We start from the raw sequence: 15,713 nt of genomic DNA on the forward strand, positions 1-15,713 counted from the left end.
TCCAGTATATAATAAATACCCACACTTGCCCACTATATAATAAATACCGACACTTTGTACTTTATATTATAAATACTCACACTTTGTCCATTATATAATAAATACCCACACTTTGTACTTTATATTATGAATAACCACACTTTGTCCAGTATATAATAAATACCCCCACTTTGTACTTTATATTATGAATAACCACACTTTGTCCAGTATATAATAAATACCCACACTTTGTACTCTATATAATAAATACCCACACTTTGTCCAGTATATAATAAATACCCACACTTGCCCACTATATAATAAATACCCACACTTTGTACTTTATATTATAAATACTCACACTTTGTCCAGTATATAATAAATACCCACACTTTGTACTCTATATAATAAATACCCACAATTTGTCCAGTATATAATAAATACCCACACTTTGTACTCTATATAATAAATACCCACAATTTGTCCAGTATATAATAAATACCCACACTTTGTACTCTATATAATAAATACCCACACTTTGTCCAGTATATAATAAATACCCACACTTTGTCCAGTATATAATAAATACCCACACTTTGTACTCTATATAATAAATACCCACACTTTGTACTCTATTGTATGTGGATAATTTGTGGGTGAGTACTATATAATTATCCACTTTTTCTACAGTATATAGGGGCTATATCAGCTGGGATTGCACGTCTGTGTTCTCACACAACCGCCCAATATTTGCGCTGTGCGCATGCGTATAAGTCGCAGTGCTCGTGTGCTAACTAGTTGCTGCGATCGTAAATGCGAACGCAGCGGCTGCGCAGACCCATCTAGCACTGATTGAGAGGAAGTGGCGTTTGGGGGTGGAGATTGGTGGTGGTAGATGGAACGTAGGCGTGCCAGTGCGTTAGAACGCCTTTTCTGCGCCCCTATGACGGCATACGCAGCCTGAGCTCGAGACACCGACAGGGAGATTAGCAATTTCTGAGACCGGTCAGCTCAACCGCAACTGCGCGCATGGCTCCGATCTTACTCGATGTTACTGATGTTTTCAATGACTTGCGGATGTATGTAGTGGGAAATGGGCGAATTTTATGCCGTGGTGGGCGTATTGGTATAGTGCTGCGATCGTATTCATTTGCATCATTTTATTACAGCGAGCGGGTGCGTGCGATTGCAGACTTTGCATTCCATGCTGAATGAGGCCCATAATACTCGCACACCCTCTATTGTATAGTATATGTGGCTGCCAAGTGGACAGTATGGGGGTGACGCTATGTGTGTAGCTGGCATGGTGTACAGTATGGGGGTGACGCTGTGTGTGCAGCTGGCATGGTGTACAGTCTGGGGGTGACGCTGTGTGTGTAGCTGGCATGGTGTACAGTCTGGGGGTGACCCTATGTGTGTAGCTGGCATGGTGTACAGTCTGGGGGTGACGCTATGTGTGCAGCTGGCATGGTGTACAGTCTGGGGGTGACACTATGTGTGTAGCTGGCATGGTGTACAGTCTGGGGGTGACCCTATGTGTGCAGCTGGCATGGTGTACAGTCTGGGGGTGACCCTATGTGTGTAGCTGGCATGGTGTACAGTCTGGGGGTGACCCTATGTGTGTAGCTGTCATGGTGTACAGTCTGGGGGTGACGCTATGTGTGCAGCTGGCATGGTGTACAGTCTGGGGGTGACGCTATGTGTGCAGCTGGCATGGTGTGCAGTCTGGGGGTGACCCTATGTGTGTAGCTGGCATGGTGTACAGTCTGGGGGTGACCCTATGTGTGCAGCTGGCATGGTGTACAGTCTGGCGGTGACCCTATGTGTGTAGCTGGCATGGTGTACAGTCTGGGGGTGACGCTGTGTGTGTGGCTGCCAAGTGGACAGTATGGGGGTGACGCTATGTGTGCAGCTGGCATGGTGTACAGTCTGGGGGTGACGCTATGTGTGCAGCTGGCATGGTGTACAGTCTGGGGGTGACGCTATGTGTGCAGCTGGCATGGTGTACAGTCTGGGGGTGACCCTATGTGTGTAGCTGGCATGGTGTACAGTCTGGGGGTGACCCTATGTGTGCAGCTGGCATGGTGTACAGTCTGGGGGTGACACTATGTGTGTAGCTGGCATGGTGTACAGTCTGGGGGTGACCCTATTTGTGCAGCTGGCATGGTGTACAGTCTGGGGGTGACGCTATGTGTGTAGCTGGCATGGTGTACAGTCTGGGGGTGACGCTATGTGTGTAGCTGGTATGGTGTACAGTCTGGGGGTGACGCTATGTGTGCAGCTGGCATGGTGTACAGTCTGGGGGTGACGCTATGTGTGCAGCTGGCATGGTGTACAGTCTGGGGGTGACGCTATGTGTGCAGCTGGCATGGTGTACAGTCTGGGGGTGACCCTATGTGTGTAGCTGGCATGGTGTACAGTCTGGGGGTGACCCTATGTGTGCAGCTGGCATGGTGTACAGTCTGGGGGTGACCCTATGTGTGTAGCTGGCATGGTGTACAGTCTGGGGGTGACGCTGTGTGTGTGGCTGACAAGTGGACAGTATGGGGGTGACGCTATGTGTGCAGCTGGCATGGTGTACAGTCTCGGGGTGACACTATGTGTGTAGCTGGCATGGTGTACAGTATGGGGGTGACCCTATGTGTGCAGCTGGCATGGTGTACAGTCTGGGGGTGACCCTATGTGTGTAGCTGGCATGGAGTACAGTCTGGGGGTGACCCTATGTGTGTAGCTGGCATGGTGTACAGTCTGGGGGTGACGCTATGTGTGCAGCTGGCATGGTGTACAGTCTGGGGGTGACGCTATGTGTGCAGCTGGCATGGTGTGCAGTCTGGGGGTGACCCTATGTGTGTAGCTGGCATGGTGTACAGTCTGGGGGTGACCCTATGTGTGCAGCTGGCATGGTGTACAGTCTGGGGGTGACCCTATGTGTGTAGCTGGCATGGTGTACAGTCTGGGGGTGACGCTGTGTGTGTGGCTGCCAAGTGGACAGTATGGGGGTGACGCTATGTGTGCAGCTGGCATGGTGTACAGTCTGGGGGTGACGCTATGTGTGCAGCTGGCATGGTGTATAGTCTGGGGGTGACGCTATGTGTGCAGCTGGCATGGTGTACAGTCTGGGGGTGACCCTATGTGTGTAGCTGGCATGGTGTACAGTCTGGGGGTGACCCTATGTGTGCAGCTGGCATGGTGTACAGTCTGGGGGTGACCCTATGTGTGTAGCTGGCATGGTGTACAGTCTGGGGGTGACGCTGTGTGTGTGGCTGCCAAGTGGACAGTATGGGGGTGACGCTATGTGTGCAGCTGGCATGGTGTACAGTCTGGGGGTGACACTATGTGTGTAGCTGGCATGGTGTACAGTCTGGGGGTGACCCTATGTGTGTAGCTGGCATGGTGTACAGTCTGGGGGTGACGCTATGTGTGCAGCTGGCATGGTGTACAGTCTGGGGGTGACGCTATGTGTGCAGCTGGCATGGTGTGCAGTCTGTGGGTGACCCTATGTGTGTAGCTGCATGGTGTACAATCTGGGGGTGACCCTATGTGTGCAGCTGGCATGGTGTACAGTCTGGGGGTGACGCTGTGTGTGTGGCTGACAAGTGGACAGTATGGGGGTGACGCTATGTGTGCAGCTGGCATGGTGTACAGTCTGGGGGTGACTCTATGTGTGTAGCTGGCATGGTGTACAGTATGGGGGTGACCCTATGTGTGCAGCTGGCATGGTGTACAGTCTGGGGGTGACCCTATGTGTGCAGCTGGCATGGTGTACAGTCTGGGGGTGACCCTATGTGTGTAGCTGGCATGGTGTACAGTCTGGGGGTGACCCTATGTGCGTAGCTGGCATGGTGTACAGTCTGGGGGTGACCCTATGTGCGCAGCTGGCATGGTGTACAGTCTGGGGGTGACCCTATGTGTGTAGCTGGCATCGTGTACAGTCTGGGGGTGACGCTGTGTGTGTGGCTGCCAAGTGGACAGTATGGGGGTGACGCTATGTGTGCAGCTGGCATGGTGTACAGTCTGGGGGTGACCCTATTTGTGCAGCTGGCATGGTGTACAGTCTGGGGGTGACGCTATGTGTGTAGCTGGCATGGTGTACAGTCTGGGGGTGACGCTATGTGTGTAGCTGGTATGGTGTACAGTCTGGGGGTGACGCTATGTGTGTAGCTGGCATGGTGTACAGTCTGGGGATGACGCTATGTGTGTAGCTGGCATGGTGTACAGTCTGGGGGTGACGCTATGTGTGTAGCTGGCATGGTGTACAGTCTGGGGGTGACGCTATGTGTGTAGCTGGCATGGTGTACAGTCTGGGGGTGACGCTATGTGTGTAGCTGGCATGGTGTACAGTCTGGGGGTGACGCTATGTGTGTAGCTGGCATGGTGTACAGTCTGGGGGTGACGCTATGTGTGTAGCTGGCATGGTGTACAGTCTGGGGGTGACGCTATGTGTGTAGCTGGCATGGTGTACAGTCTGGGAGTGACCCTATTTGTGCAGCTGGCATGGTGTACAGTCTGGGGGTGACGCTATGTGTGTAGCTGGCATGGTGTATAGTCTGGGGGTGACGCTATGTGTGTAGCTGGCATGGTGTACAGTCTGGGTGTGAAGCTATGTGTGCAGCTGGCATGGTGTACAGTCTGGGGGTGACGCTATGTGTGTAGCTGGCATGGTGTACAGACTGGGGGTAACGCTATGTGCGCAGCTGGCATGGTGTACAGTCTGGCGGTGACCCTATGTGTGTAGCTGGCATGGTGTACAGTCTGGGGGTGACCCTATGTGTGTAGCTGGCATGGTGTACAGTCTGGGGGTGACCCTATTTGTGCAGCTGGCATGGTGTACAGTCTGGGGGTGACGCTATGTGTGTAGCTGGCATGGTGTACAGTCTTGGGGTGACGCTATGTGCGTAGCTGGCATGGTGTACTGTCTGGGGGTGACCCTATTTGTGTAGCTGGCATAGTGTACACTCTGGGGGTGACGCTATGTGTGTAGCTGGCATGGTGTACAGTCTGGGGGTGACCCTATTTGTGTAGCTGGCATAGTGTACACTCTGGGGGTGACGCTGTGTGTGTAGCTGGCATGGTGTACAGTCTGGGGGTGACGCTATGTGTGTAGCTGGCATGGTGTACAGTCTGGGGGTGACGCTATGTGTGCAGCTGGCATGGTGTACAGTCTGGGGGTGACGCTATGTGTGCAGCTGGCATGGTGTACAGTCTGGGGGTGACGCTATGTGTGTAGCTGGCATGGTGTACAGTCTGGGGGTGACGCTATGTGTGTAGCTGGCATGGTGTCCAGTCTGGGGGTGACGCTATGTGTGTAGCTGGCATGGTGTACAGTCTGGGGGTGACCCTATGTGTGTAGCTGGCATGGTGTACAGTCTGGGGGTGACGCTATGTGTGTAGCTGGCATGGTGTACAGTCTGGGGGTGACGCTATGTGTGTAGCTGGCATGGTGTACAGTCTGGGTGTGATGCTATGTGTGCAGCTGGCATGGTGTACAGTCTGGGGGTGACGCTATGTGTGTAGCTGGCATGGTGTACAGACTGGGGGTAACGCTATGTGCGCAGCTGGCATGGTGTACAGTCTGGGGGTGACCCTATGTGTGTAGCTGGCATGGTGTACAGTCTGGGGGTGACCCTATTTGTGCAGCTGGCATGGTGTACAGTCTGGGGGTGACGCTATGTGTGTAGCTGGCATGGTGTACAGTCTTGGGGTGACGCTATGTGCGTAGCTGGCATGGTGTACAGTCTGGGGGTGACCCTATGTGCGCAGCTGGCATGGTGTACAGTCTGGGGGTGACGCTATGTGTGTAGCTGGCATGGTGTACAGTCTGGGGGTGACGCTATGTGTGTAGCTGGCATGGTGTACAGTCTGGGGGTGACGCTGTGTGTGTAGCTGGCATGGTGTACAGTCTGGGGGTGATGCTATGTGTGCAGTTGGCATGGTGTACAGTCTGGGGGTGACGCTATCTGTGCAGCTGGCATGGTGTACAGTCTGGGGGTGACGCTATGTGTGTAGCTGGCATGGTGTACAGTCTGGGGGTGACGCTGTGTGTGTAGCTGGCATGGTGTACAGTCTGGGGGTGACGCTATGTGTGCAGCTGGCATGGTGTACAGTCTGGGGGTGACGCTGTGTGTGTAGCTGGCATGGTGTACAGTCTGGGGGTGACGCTATGTGTGCAGCTGGCATGGTGTACAGTCTGGGGGTGACGCTATGTGTGTAGCTGGCATGGTGTACAGTCTGGGGGTGACGCTGTGTGTGTAGCTGGCATGGTGTACAGTCTGGGGGTGACGCTATGTGTGCAGCTGGCATGGTGTACAGTCTGGGGGTGACGCTGTGTGTGTAGCTGGCATGGTGTACAGTCTGGGGGTGACCCTATGTGCGTAGCTGGCATGGTTTACAGTCTAGGGGTGACGCTTTGTGCGCAGCTGGCATGGTGTACAGTAATATGTCGCTGTTCTGGTAATAACGCATTTGGCTACTTGCGCAGCCTTGGTATCATATCGCGTGTATCCGCATAAACAGCGCAGTGCCCTTCTCATGGACGTGGTTATGCTTGGTGAATAGATGCTACGTGTGTGGTACCCGGCATCGCCCCGCAGTGCTCATGTCTCCCTCCTTCTCCTGCAGGGATCTGCTCCTGGGGGCCCTGGAGTAACTGGTCTGATTGCTCCTGTCACGCTGCGCTGCAGCATCGGTACAGGGAACCCCAGACCCCAACCTTTGGGGGTGACACATGCGAGAAGATGGTGACTGACGTCCGGTCCTGTAACCTGTCCCAATGCTCAGGTGATAGTAATAGGAAACACGTGTGATACAGCGATGAGGTACATAAGGTCACATATTACATAGGTAACCGAACCTTATATATAGTATTATCATATAATGCACAATATTCCTCCGGAGATAGAGGCCGAGGCCTGACTGGTGCCTCACAAACATTATTCCCCACGTGATGGTGGCTGAGACCTGACTGGTGCCTCACACACATTATTCCCCATGTGATGGTGGCTGAGACCTGACTGGTGCCTCACGCACATTATTCCCCGCTTGATGGTGGCTGAGACCTGACTGGTGCCTCACGCACATTATTCCCCGCTTGATGGTGGCTGAGACCTGACTGGTGCTTCACGCACATTATTCCCCACGTGATGGTGGCTGAGACCTGATTGGTGCCTCACACACATTATTCCCCATGTGATGGTGGCTGAGACCTGACTGGTGCCTCACGCACATTATTCCCATGTGATGGTGGCTGAGACCTGATTGGTGCCTCACGCACATTATTCCCATGTGATGGTGGCTGAGACCTGATTGGTGCCTCACGCCCATTATTCCCCACGTGATGGTGGCTGAGACCTGACTGGTGCCTCACGCACATTATTCCCCACGTGATGGTGGCTGAGACCTGACTGGTGCCTCACACACATTATTCCACATGTGATGGTGGCTGAGACCTGACTGGTGCCTCACGCACATTATTCCCCATGTGATGGTGGCTGAGACCTGACTGGTGCCTCACGCACATTATTCCCCACGTGATGGTGGCTGAGACCTGACTGGTGCCTCACACACATTATTCCACATGTGATGGTGGCTGAGACCTGACTGGTGCCTCACGCACATTATTCCCCATGTGATGGTGGCTGAGACCTGACTGGTGCCTCACGCACATTATTCCCCATGTGATGGTGGCTGAGACCTGACTGGTGCCTCACGCACATTATTCCCCATGTGATGGTGGCTGAGACCTGACTGGTGCCTCACGCACATTATTCCCCATGTGATGGTGGCTGAGACCTGACTGGTGCCTCACGCACATTATTCCCCATGTGATGGTTGCTGAGACCTGACTGGTGCCTCACGCACATTATTCCCCATGTGATGGTTGCTGAGACCTGACTGGTGCCTCATGCACATTATTCCCCATGTGATGGTGGCTGAGACCTGACTGGTGCCTCACGCACATTATTCCCCACGTGATGGTGGCTGAGACCTGACTGGTGCCTCACGCACATTATTCCCCACGTGATGGTGGCTGAGACCTGACTGGTGCCTCACGCACATTATTCCCCACGTGATGGTGGCTGAGACCTGACTGGTGCCTCACGCACATTATTCCCCACGTGATGGTGGCTGAGACCTGATTGGTGCCTCACGCACATTATTCCCCAGTGATGGTGGCTGAGACCTGACTGGTGCCTCACACACATTATTCCCATGTGATGGTGGCTGAGACCTGACTGGTGCCTCACACACATTATTCCCATGTGATGGTGGCTGAGACCTGATTGGTGCCTCACGCACATTATTCCCCATGTGATGGTGGCTGAGACCTGATTGGTGCCTCACGCACATTATTCACCACGTGATGGTGGCTGAGACCTGACTGGTGCCTCACACACATTATTCCCCATGTGATGGTGGCTGAGACCTGACTGGTGCCTCACGCACATTATTCCCCATGTGATGGTGGCTGAGACCTGAATGGTGCCTCACGCACATTATTCCCCATGTGATGGTGGCTGAGACCTGACTGGTGCCTCACGCACATTATTCCCCATGTGATGGTGGCTGAGACCTGACTGGTGCCTCACGCACATTATTCCCCATGTGATGGTGGCTGAGACCTGACTGGTGCCTCACGCACATTATTCCCCACGTGATGGTGGCTGAGACCTGACTGGTGCCTCACGCACATTATTCCCCACGTGATGGTGGCTGAGACCTGACTGGTGCCTCACGCACATTATTCCCCATGTGATGGTGGCTGAGACCTGACTGGTGCCTCTCGCACATTATTCCCCATGTGATGGTGGCTGAGATCTGACTGGTGCCTCACACACATTATTCCCCATGTGATGGTGGCTGAGATCTGACTGGTGCCTCACACACATTATTCCCATGTGATGGTGGCTGAGACCTGATTGGTGCCTCACACACATTATTCCCCACGTGATGGTGGCTGAGACCTGACTGGTGCCTCACACACATTATTCCCCATGTGATGGTGGCTGAGACCTGACTGGTGCCTCACACACATTATTCCCCACGTGATGGTGGCTGAGACCTGACTGGTGCCTCACTCACATTATTCCCCACGTGATGGTGGCTGAGACCTGACTGGTGCCTCACACACATTATTCCCCATGTGATGGTGGCTGAGACCTGACTGGTGCCTCACACACGTTATTCCCCGTGTGATGGTGGCTGAGACCTGATTAGTTTCTTACATATAAGGCGGGATGTACTAATCATCGCCTCCACGCTGCGGTACATCCCACTGCTCATTGGGTACATACCGTGGTTGATTACCATGGTATGTACTTAGAAATGTGATTTACATCACAAAGGATGGCTCTCCTGATAAGAGGCATCATCCCTTTGGTGTACTCCTGCGCATGTGCAGAAGGATTTAGCATTTAGCATAATATTCATTCTAAAATGGAGGCTGAGCCCTGACAGGATCTTACTGGGGTCTTACACACGATATTTCCTCCATGGCAGCCCATCCTACCAGCCTTCTCTCTCCCTGTATTTAATGCAAGCCCTTTCTTGTGTTTTAGAGTCCAGTTGCTTGCCACCATTTATATTCAGCCTCTGTGGATCTCCCTGTGATGGACTCTGCTCTTCTAGACACATCCCAGATGTTTGCCATGATATGCCCACATGCCAACCTGGCTGTTACTGCCCTCCGGTGAGCTGTGATTTCAGTCTCCCAGTCATGGAAGACGTTTTTCCTGCTGATTCTCGCAATGTTATCCAGCCATGAATAGGTTTTACAGTGCACATAAATGTACAAAAACTGCCACCAAGTGACGATAGAAACCAGAAAACATGGGAGATGATGAGGGTCTATCACTGACTGGGAGATGATGAGGGACTATCACTGACTGGGAGATGATGAGGGTCTATCACTGACTGGGAGATGATGAGGGTCTATCACTGACTGACTGAGAGATGATGAGGGTCTTTCACTGACTGGGAGATGACTGGGTCTGTCACTGACTAGGAGATGATGAGGGACTATCACTGACTGACTGGGAGATGATGAGGGTCTATCACTGACTGGGAGATGACTGGGTCTGTCACTGACTAGGAGATGATGAGGGACTATCACTGACTGACTGGGAGATGATGAGGGTCTATCACTGACTGGGAGATGATGAGGGTCTATCACTGACTGGGAGATGATGAGGGTCTATCACTGACTGACTGGGATATGATGAGGGTCTTTCACTGACTGGGAGATGAGGGTCTATCAGTGACTGGGAGATTATGAGGGTCTATCAGTGACTGGGAGATGATGAGGGTCTATCAGTGACTGGGGGATTATGAGGGTCTATCAGTGACTGGGAGATGAGGAGGGTCTATCACTGACTGACTGAGAGATGATGAGGGTCTATCACTGACTGGGAGATGACTGGGTCTGTCACTGACTAAGAGATGATGAGGGACTATCACTGACTGGGAGATGATGAGGGTCTTTCACTGACTGGGAGATGAGGGTCTATCAGTGACTGGGAGATTATGAGGGTCTATCAGTGACTGGGAGATGATGAGGGTCTATCAGTGACTGGGGGACTATGAGGGTCTATCACTGACTGGGAGATGATGAGGGTCTATCACTGACTGACTGAGAGATGATGAGGGTCTATCACTGACTGGGAGATGACTGGGTCTGTCACTGACTAGGAGATGATGAGGGACTATCACTGACTGACTGGGAGATGATGAGGGTCTATCACTGACTGGGAGATGACGAGGGTCTATCACTGACTAGGAAATGATGAGGGACTATCACTGACTGACTGGGATATGATGAGGGTCTTTCACTGACTGGGAGATGAGGGTCTATCAGTGACTGGGAGATTAAGAGGGTCTATCAGTGACTGGGAGATGATGAGGGTCTATCAGTGACTGGGGGATTATGAGGGTCTATCACTGAGTAGGAGATGATGAGGGACTATCACTGACTGACTGGGATATGATGAGGGTCTTTCACTGACTGGGAGATGATGAGGGCCTATCACTGACTGGGAGATGATGAGGGTCTATCACTGACTGGGAGATGAGGAGGGTCTATCAGTGACTGGGAGATGGTGAGGGTCTATCACTGACTGGGAGATGGTGAGGGTCTATCACTGACTGGGAGATGGTGAGGGTCTATCACTGACTGGGAGATGGTGAGGGTCTATCACTGACTGACTGGGACATGATGGTTGTTTATCAGTGACTGGGAGATGAGGAGGGTCTATCACTGACTGGGAGATTATGAGGGTCTATTACTGACTGGGAGATTATGAGGGTCTATTACTGACTGGGAGATGAGGAGGGTCTATCAGTGACTGGGAGATGATGAGGGTCTATCACTGACTGGGAGATGATGAGGGTCTATCACTGACTGGGAGATGACGTGGGTCTATCACTGACTAGGAGATGATGAGGGACTATCACTGACTGACTGGGATATGATGAGGGTCTTTCACTGACTGGGAGATGAGGGTCTATCAGTGACTGGGAGATTATGAGGGTCTATCAGTGACTGGGAGATGATGAGGGTCTATCAGTGACTGGGAGATGAGGAGGGTCTATCAGTGACTGGGAGATGAGGAGGGTCTATCACTGACTGGGAGATGATGAGGGTCTATCACTGACTAGGAGATGATGAGGGACTATCACTGACTGACTGGGATATGATGAGGGTCTTTCACTGACTGGGAGATGAGGGTCTATCAGTGACTGGGAGATTATGAGGGTCTATCACTGACTGGGAGATGATGAGGGTCTATCAGTGACTGGGGGATTATGAGGGTCTATCAGTGACTGGGAGATGAGGAGGGTCTATCAGTGACTGGGAGATGAGGAGGGTCTATCAGTGACTGGGAGATGAGGAGGGTCTATCAGTGACTGGGAGATGGTGAGGGTCTATCACTGACTGACTGGTACATGATAGTTGTTTATCACTGACTGGGAGATGATGAGGGTCTATCACTGACTAGGAGATGATGAGGGTCTATCACTGACTGGGAGATGATGAGGGTCTATCACTGACTAGGAGATGATGAGGGACTATCACTGACTGACTGGGATTTGATGAGGGTCTTTCACTGACTGGGAGATGATGAGGGTCTATCACTGACTAGGAGATGATGAGGGACTATCACTGACTGACTGGGATATGAGGGTCTATCACTGACAGGGAGATGATGAGGGTCTATCACTGACTGGGAGATGATGAGGGTCTATCAGTGACTGGGAGATGATGAGGGTCTATCAGTGACTGGGGGATTATGAGGGTCTATCAGTGACTGGGAGATGAGGAGGGTCTATCAGTGACTGGGAGATGGTGAGGGTCTATCACTGACTGACTGGTACATGATGGTTGTTTATCACTGACTGGGAGATGGTGAGGGTCTATCAGTGACTGGGAGATGGTGAGGGTCTATCAGTGACTGGGAGATGGTGAGGGTCTATCACTGGCTATTCTGGAAAGGATGAGTGCGTGTCATTGGTTAGTAGGGGAATGATGGCTGAGATCGGGTGAATAATACAATTACACACCAGATCACACAGTAACATGATGTTATTTATCTCCTCTCAGGGGCTGTTAGAGCAGAACGGGAAATGTGTCCATGCCTCTGACTGCCAGTGTCTCCACATAACCAAATCAGGGACCACTTTCCTGTCTGCAGGAGAGAGCATTCGTTTAGGGTGCAGGGAGTGGTAAGTATCAATTCTTGGTGACATTGGGCAGAAGAGCTTGCAGTTAATTAGAAAGAGGAAATAAATGTTAGGGTGGAGAGTGATACAGAAATAGGAGAAGGCTTTCCTACCGGCGATGCTGACCTGGAGAGCTAACAATCACCTTACTTTCTGTCCCCATGATTCTCAAATATGTTCAGCTGTGAATAAGCCCCAATATTTGCATACGCTCCATTGCTCCGCATACTGTATAGCCAAGATCTCCTACATATTAGCTCTGGATTTAGTTTTATATTACAAGAACAGGTTCAGGTTGCCCAATAATAGCAAATCATTACTTCACCAGCCCAGCATCAATTACCCCAATTCTGCTGCAAATTGTCAGTGACTGGTTTCATTGCCGATGTTATAAATCCAATCAGATCTTGAAATGAGCAATAATTTACAGTAATCCAGGATTACCACTGAATGCACCATACTTTGTGCTTATCTGTAATATATTTGTGTCTTTATAGTATCTGCCAGCAGGGGGAGCTGAAGTGCAACAGGAATAACTGCAAAGGTGAGTTATAGTGACTGAGCTGCCCCACACTGTACACAGTCACATTCATATATACAGGCAGATCAGTGATTGCGGGCATCCCCCTCTGAGGCCGAAATACAGAATGTGCTCTCTACAATATGATAAATGTAATCGAGAATGCAATACACTCATTATATAAGATGTGCTAGTCATCAGTCTGTATCACTGAGAGGAAGCTCTGACACCAGCAGCTGCCTGATCAGGAGCCAGCTGTACTGTGTGCTGAGCATAGGAGCCTGTATAACTGAGAGGAATCTGACACCAGCAGCTGCCTGATCAGGAGCCAGCTGTACTGTATGTGCTGAGCATAGGAGTCTGTATCACTGAGAGGAAGCTCTGACACCAGCAGCTGCCTGATCAGGAGCCAGCTGTACTGTGTGCTGAGCATAGGAGCCTGTGTCACTGAGATGAAGCTCTGACACCAGCAGATGACTGATCAGGAGCCAGCTGTACTGTGTGTGCTGAGCATAGGAGCCTGTGTCACTGAGATGAAGCTCTGACACCAGCAGCTGCCTGATCAGGAGCCAGCTGTACTGTGTGTGCTGAGCATAGGAGTCTGTATCACTGAGAGGAAGCTCTGACACCAGCAGATGACTGATCAGGAGCCAGCTGTACTGTGTGCTGAGCATAGGAGCCTGTATCACTGAGATGAAGCTCTGACACCAGCAGCTGCCTGATCAGGAGCCAGCTGTACTGTGTGTGCTGAGCATAGGAGTCTGTATCACTGAGAGGAAGCTCTGACACCAGCAGATGACTGATCAGGAGCCAGCTGTACTGTGCGTGCTGAGCATAGGAGCCTGTGTCACTGAGATGAAGCTCTGACACCAGCAGCGGCCTGATCAGGAGCCAGCTGTACTGTGTGTGCTGAGCATAGGAGCCTGTATCACTGAGAGGAAGCTCTGACACCAGCAGCTGCCTGATCAGGAGCCAGCTGTACTGTGTGTGCTGAGCATAGGAGCCTGTATCACTGAGAGGAAGCTCTCACACCAGCATCTGCCTGATCAGGAGCCAGCTGTACTGTGTGTGCTGAGCATAGGAGCCTGTGTCACTGAGAGGAAGCTCTGGCACCAGGAGTCTGTGTCAATGTCTAGCTTTCTATGTTTGTGATACCAATGGTTTTATTGCATTAAATATTAGTTATATTTTCTGGCATTTGCCCAGCTGACAGAATTCAGTTTAAAAATAATGGAGATTTCCTGAAATGCTGCCCTGATGTCATCAGTGACGGTTCCAGGTTGGGCAGCGCTGTCAAAATTCATCCCGGGGAGCCACACACTACCCGTCCAAACACTGCAAAACATCGCCGGCCGGACACACTGGGTGTTGGGGGGCTACACTATTTAATGTTGGGCTGCGCTGCAGCGTCACTTCTGGAGTCGCCACTGGATGTAATAGATCTATATTTGCTTATGATTGTACAGTTCTGACGTCTTCTCCTGTCTCATGTGCTCCGTGTAGGTGAAGCCTCTCTTAGCGACTGGTCAGAATGGTCCTCCTGTAGCCCCTGCCTCCCTTTGCCCCAGAATGCCACCGGACCCCTGGCATTCATCTCCGTACAGCAACGACACCGGTTATGCCTCAATGCCCAGACTGGTTTTCCGTGGACCGGAGATTCCTCGGCTTGTTCAGGGGAACTGACAGAGGAGCAACTATGCCCGGACAAGGAAATCTGTGACGGTGTGTACCCCAATGCAGGGCCATAACAGCGCCCTATGCCGCCTAGCCCCTGTGCGGATGACTTAATGCGCAAAGGGGGAGGTGCCACCAGCAACTGTGTCTGAAGCGTCTTCAAGATGCACCGGGCAGCTGTACACCTGGCAGGATGCCTGTCTATAGCGGCCATGTGGCACTGCCGCAGCGATACTGGCTGCAGGGTGCCATTCCAGGTGCCCTGTTTGTCATAAGCCAGGAGCATGGGGCAGCTATGATGCCGTCCTCTCTGCTGTGGCACCAGTCACACACCCCTAGTTACAGCCCTTCCCCAATGCGCTAGTGATAGAGGTGTCAGGGCAGACGTGTGCAATACATGTTGGAATTGTGTGTACACACCAGCGGATCTACATAAAAGAACCCGAGCAGTCAGTCCAGTGGAACGTAACCAGGATTGTGTGGAGTATTTGTGTACAGGAGTACTTACTGTCTATGTCCTAGCCTGTAGCAGACCCTATAGTGGAGTATTTGTGTACAGGAGTACTTACTGTCTATGTCCTAGCCTGTAGTGGACCCTATAGTGGAGTATTTGTGTACAGGAGTACTTACTGTCTATGTCCTAGCCTGTAGCGGACCCTATAGTGGAGTATTTGTGTACAGGAGTACTTACTGTCTATGTCCTAGCCTGTAGTGGACCCTATAGTGGAGTATTTGTGTACAGGAGTACTTACTGTCTATGTCCTAGCCTGTAGCGGACCCTATAGTGGAGTATTTGTGTACAGGAGTACTTACTGTCTATGTCCTAGCC

General features: G+C 51.7%; 1 protein-coding gene across 1 annotated transcript in view; it reads left to right on the forward strand.

Moving 5' to 3' along the window:
• The window catches only part of LOC148479324 (SCO-spondin-like), a gene marked incomplete at its 5' end in the record, with an annotated part of 249,345 nt that overhangs the window by 140,218 nt on the left and 93,414 nt on the right, over nucleotides 1–15,713 (forward strand). Inside the window, 5 exons of the mRNA XM_088454599.1 lie at nucleotides 6,598–6,756; nucleotides 9,534–9,664; nucleotides 12,572–12,693; nucleotides 13,188–13,234; nucleotides 14,714–14,932. Of these exons, the coding sequence (XP_088310725.1) occupies nucleotides 6,598–6,756; nucleotides 9,534–9,664; nucleotides 12,572–12,693; nucleotides 13,188–13,234; nucleotides 14,714–14,932 (678 nt within the window). The remainder of the gene's footprint in view (nucleotides 1–6,597; nucleotides 6,757–9,533; nucleotides 9,665–12,571; nucleotides 12,694–13,187; nucleotides 13,235–14,713; nucleotides 14,933–15,713) is intronic.

This window comes from Taudactylus pleione, unplaced genomic scaffold (genome assembly GCF_031769625.1).
Source record: "Taudactylus pleione unplaced genomic scaffold, aTauple2 ptg000620l, whole genome shotgun sequence".
Lineage (NCBI taxonomy): Eukaryota > Metazoa > Chordata > Amphibia > Anura > Myobatrachidae > Taudactylus > Taudactylus pleione.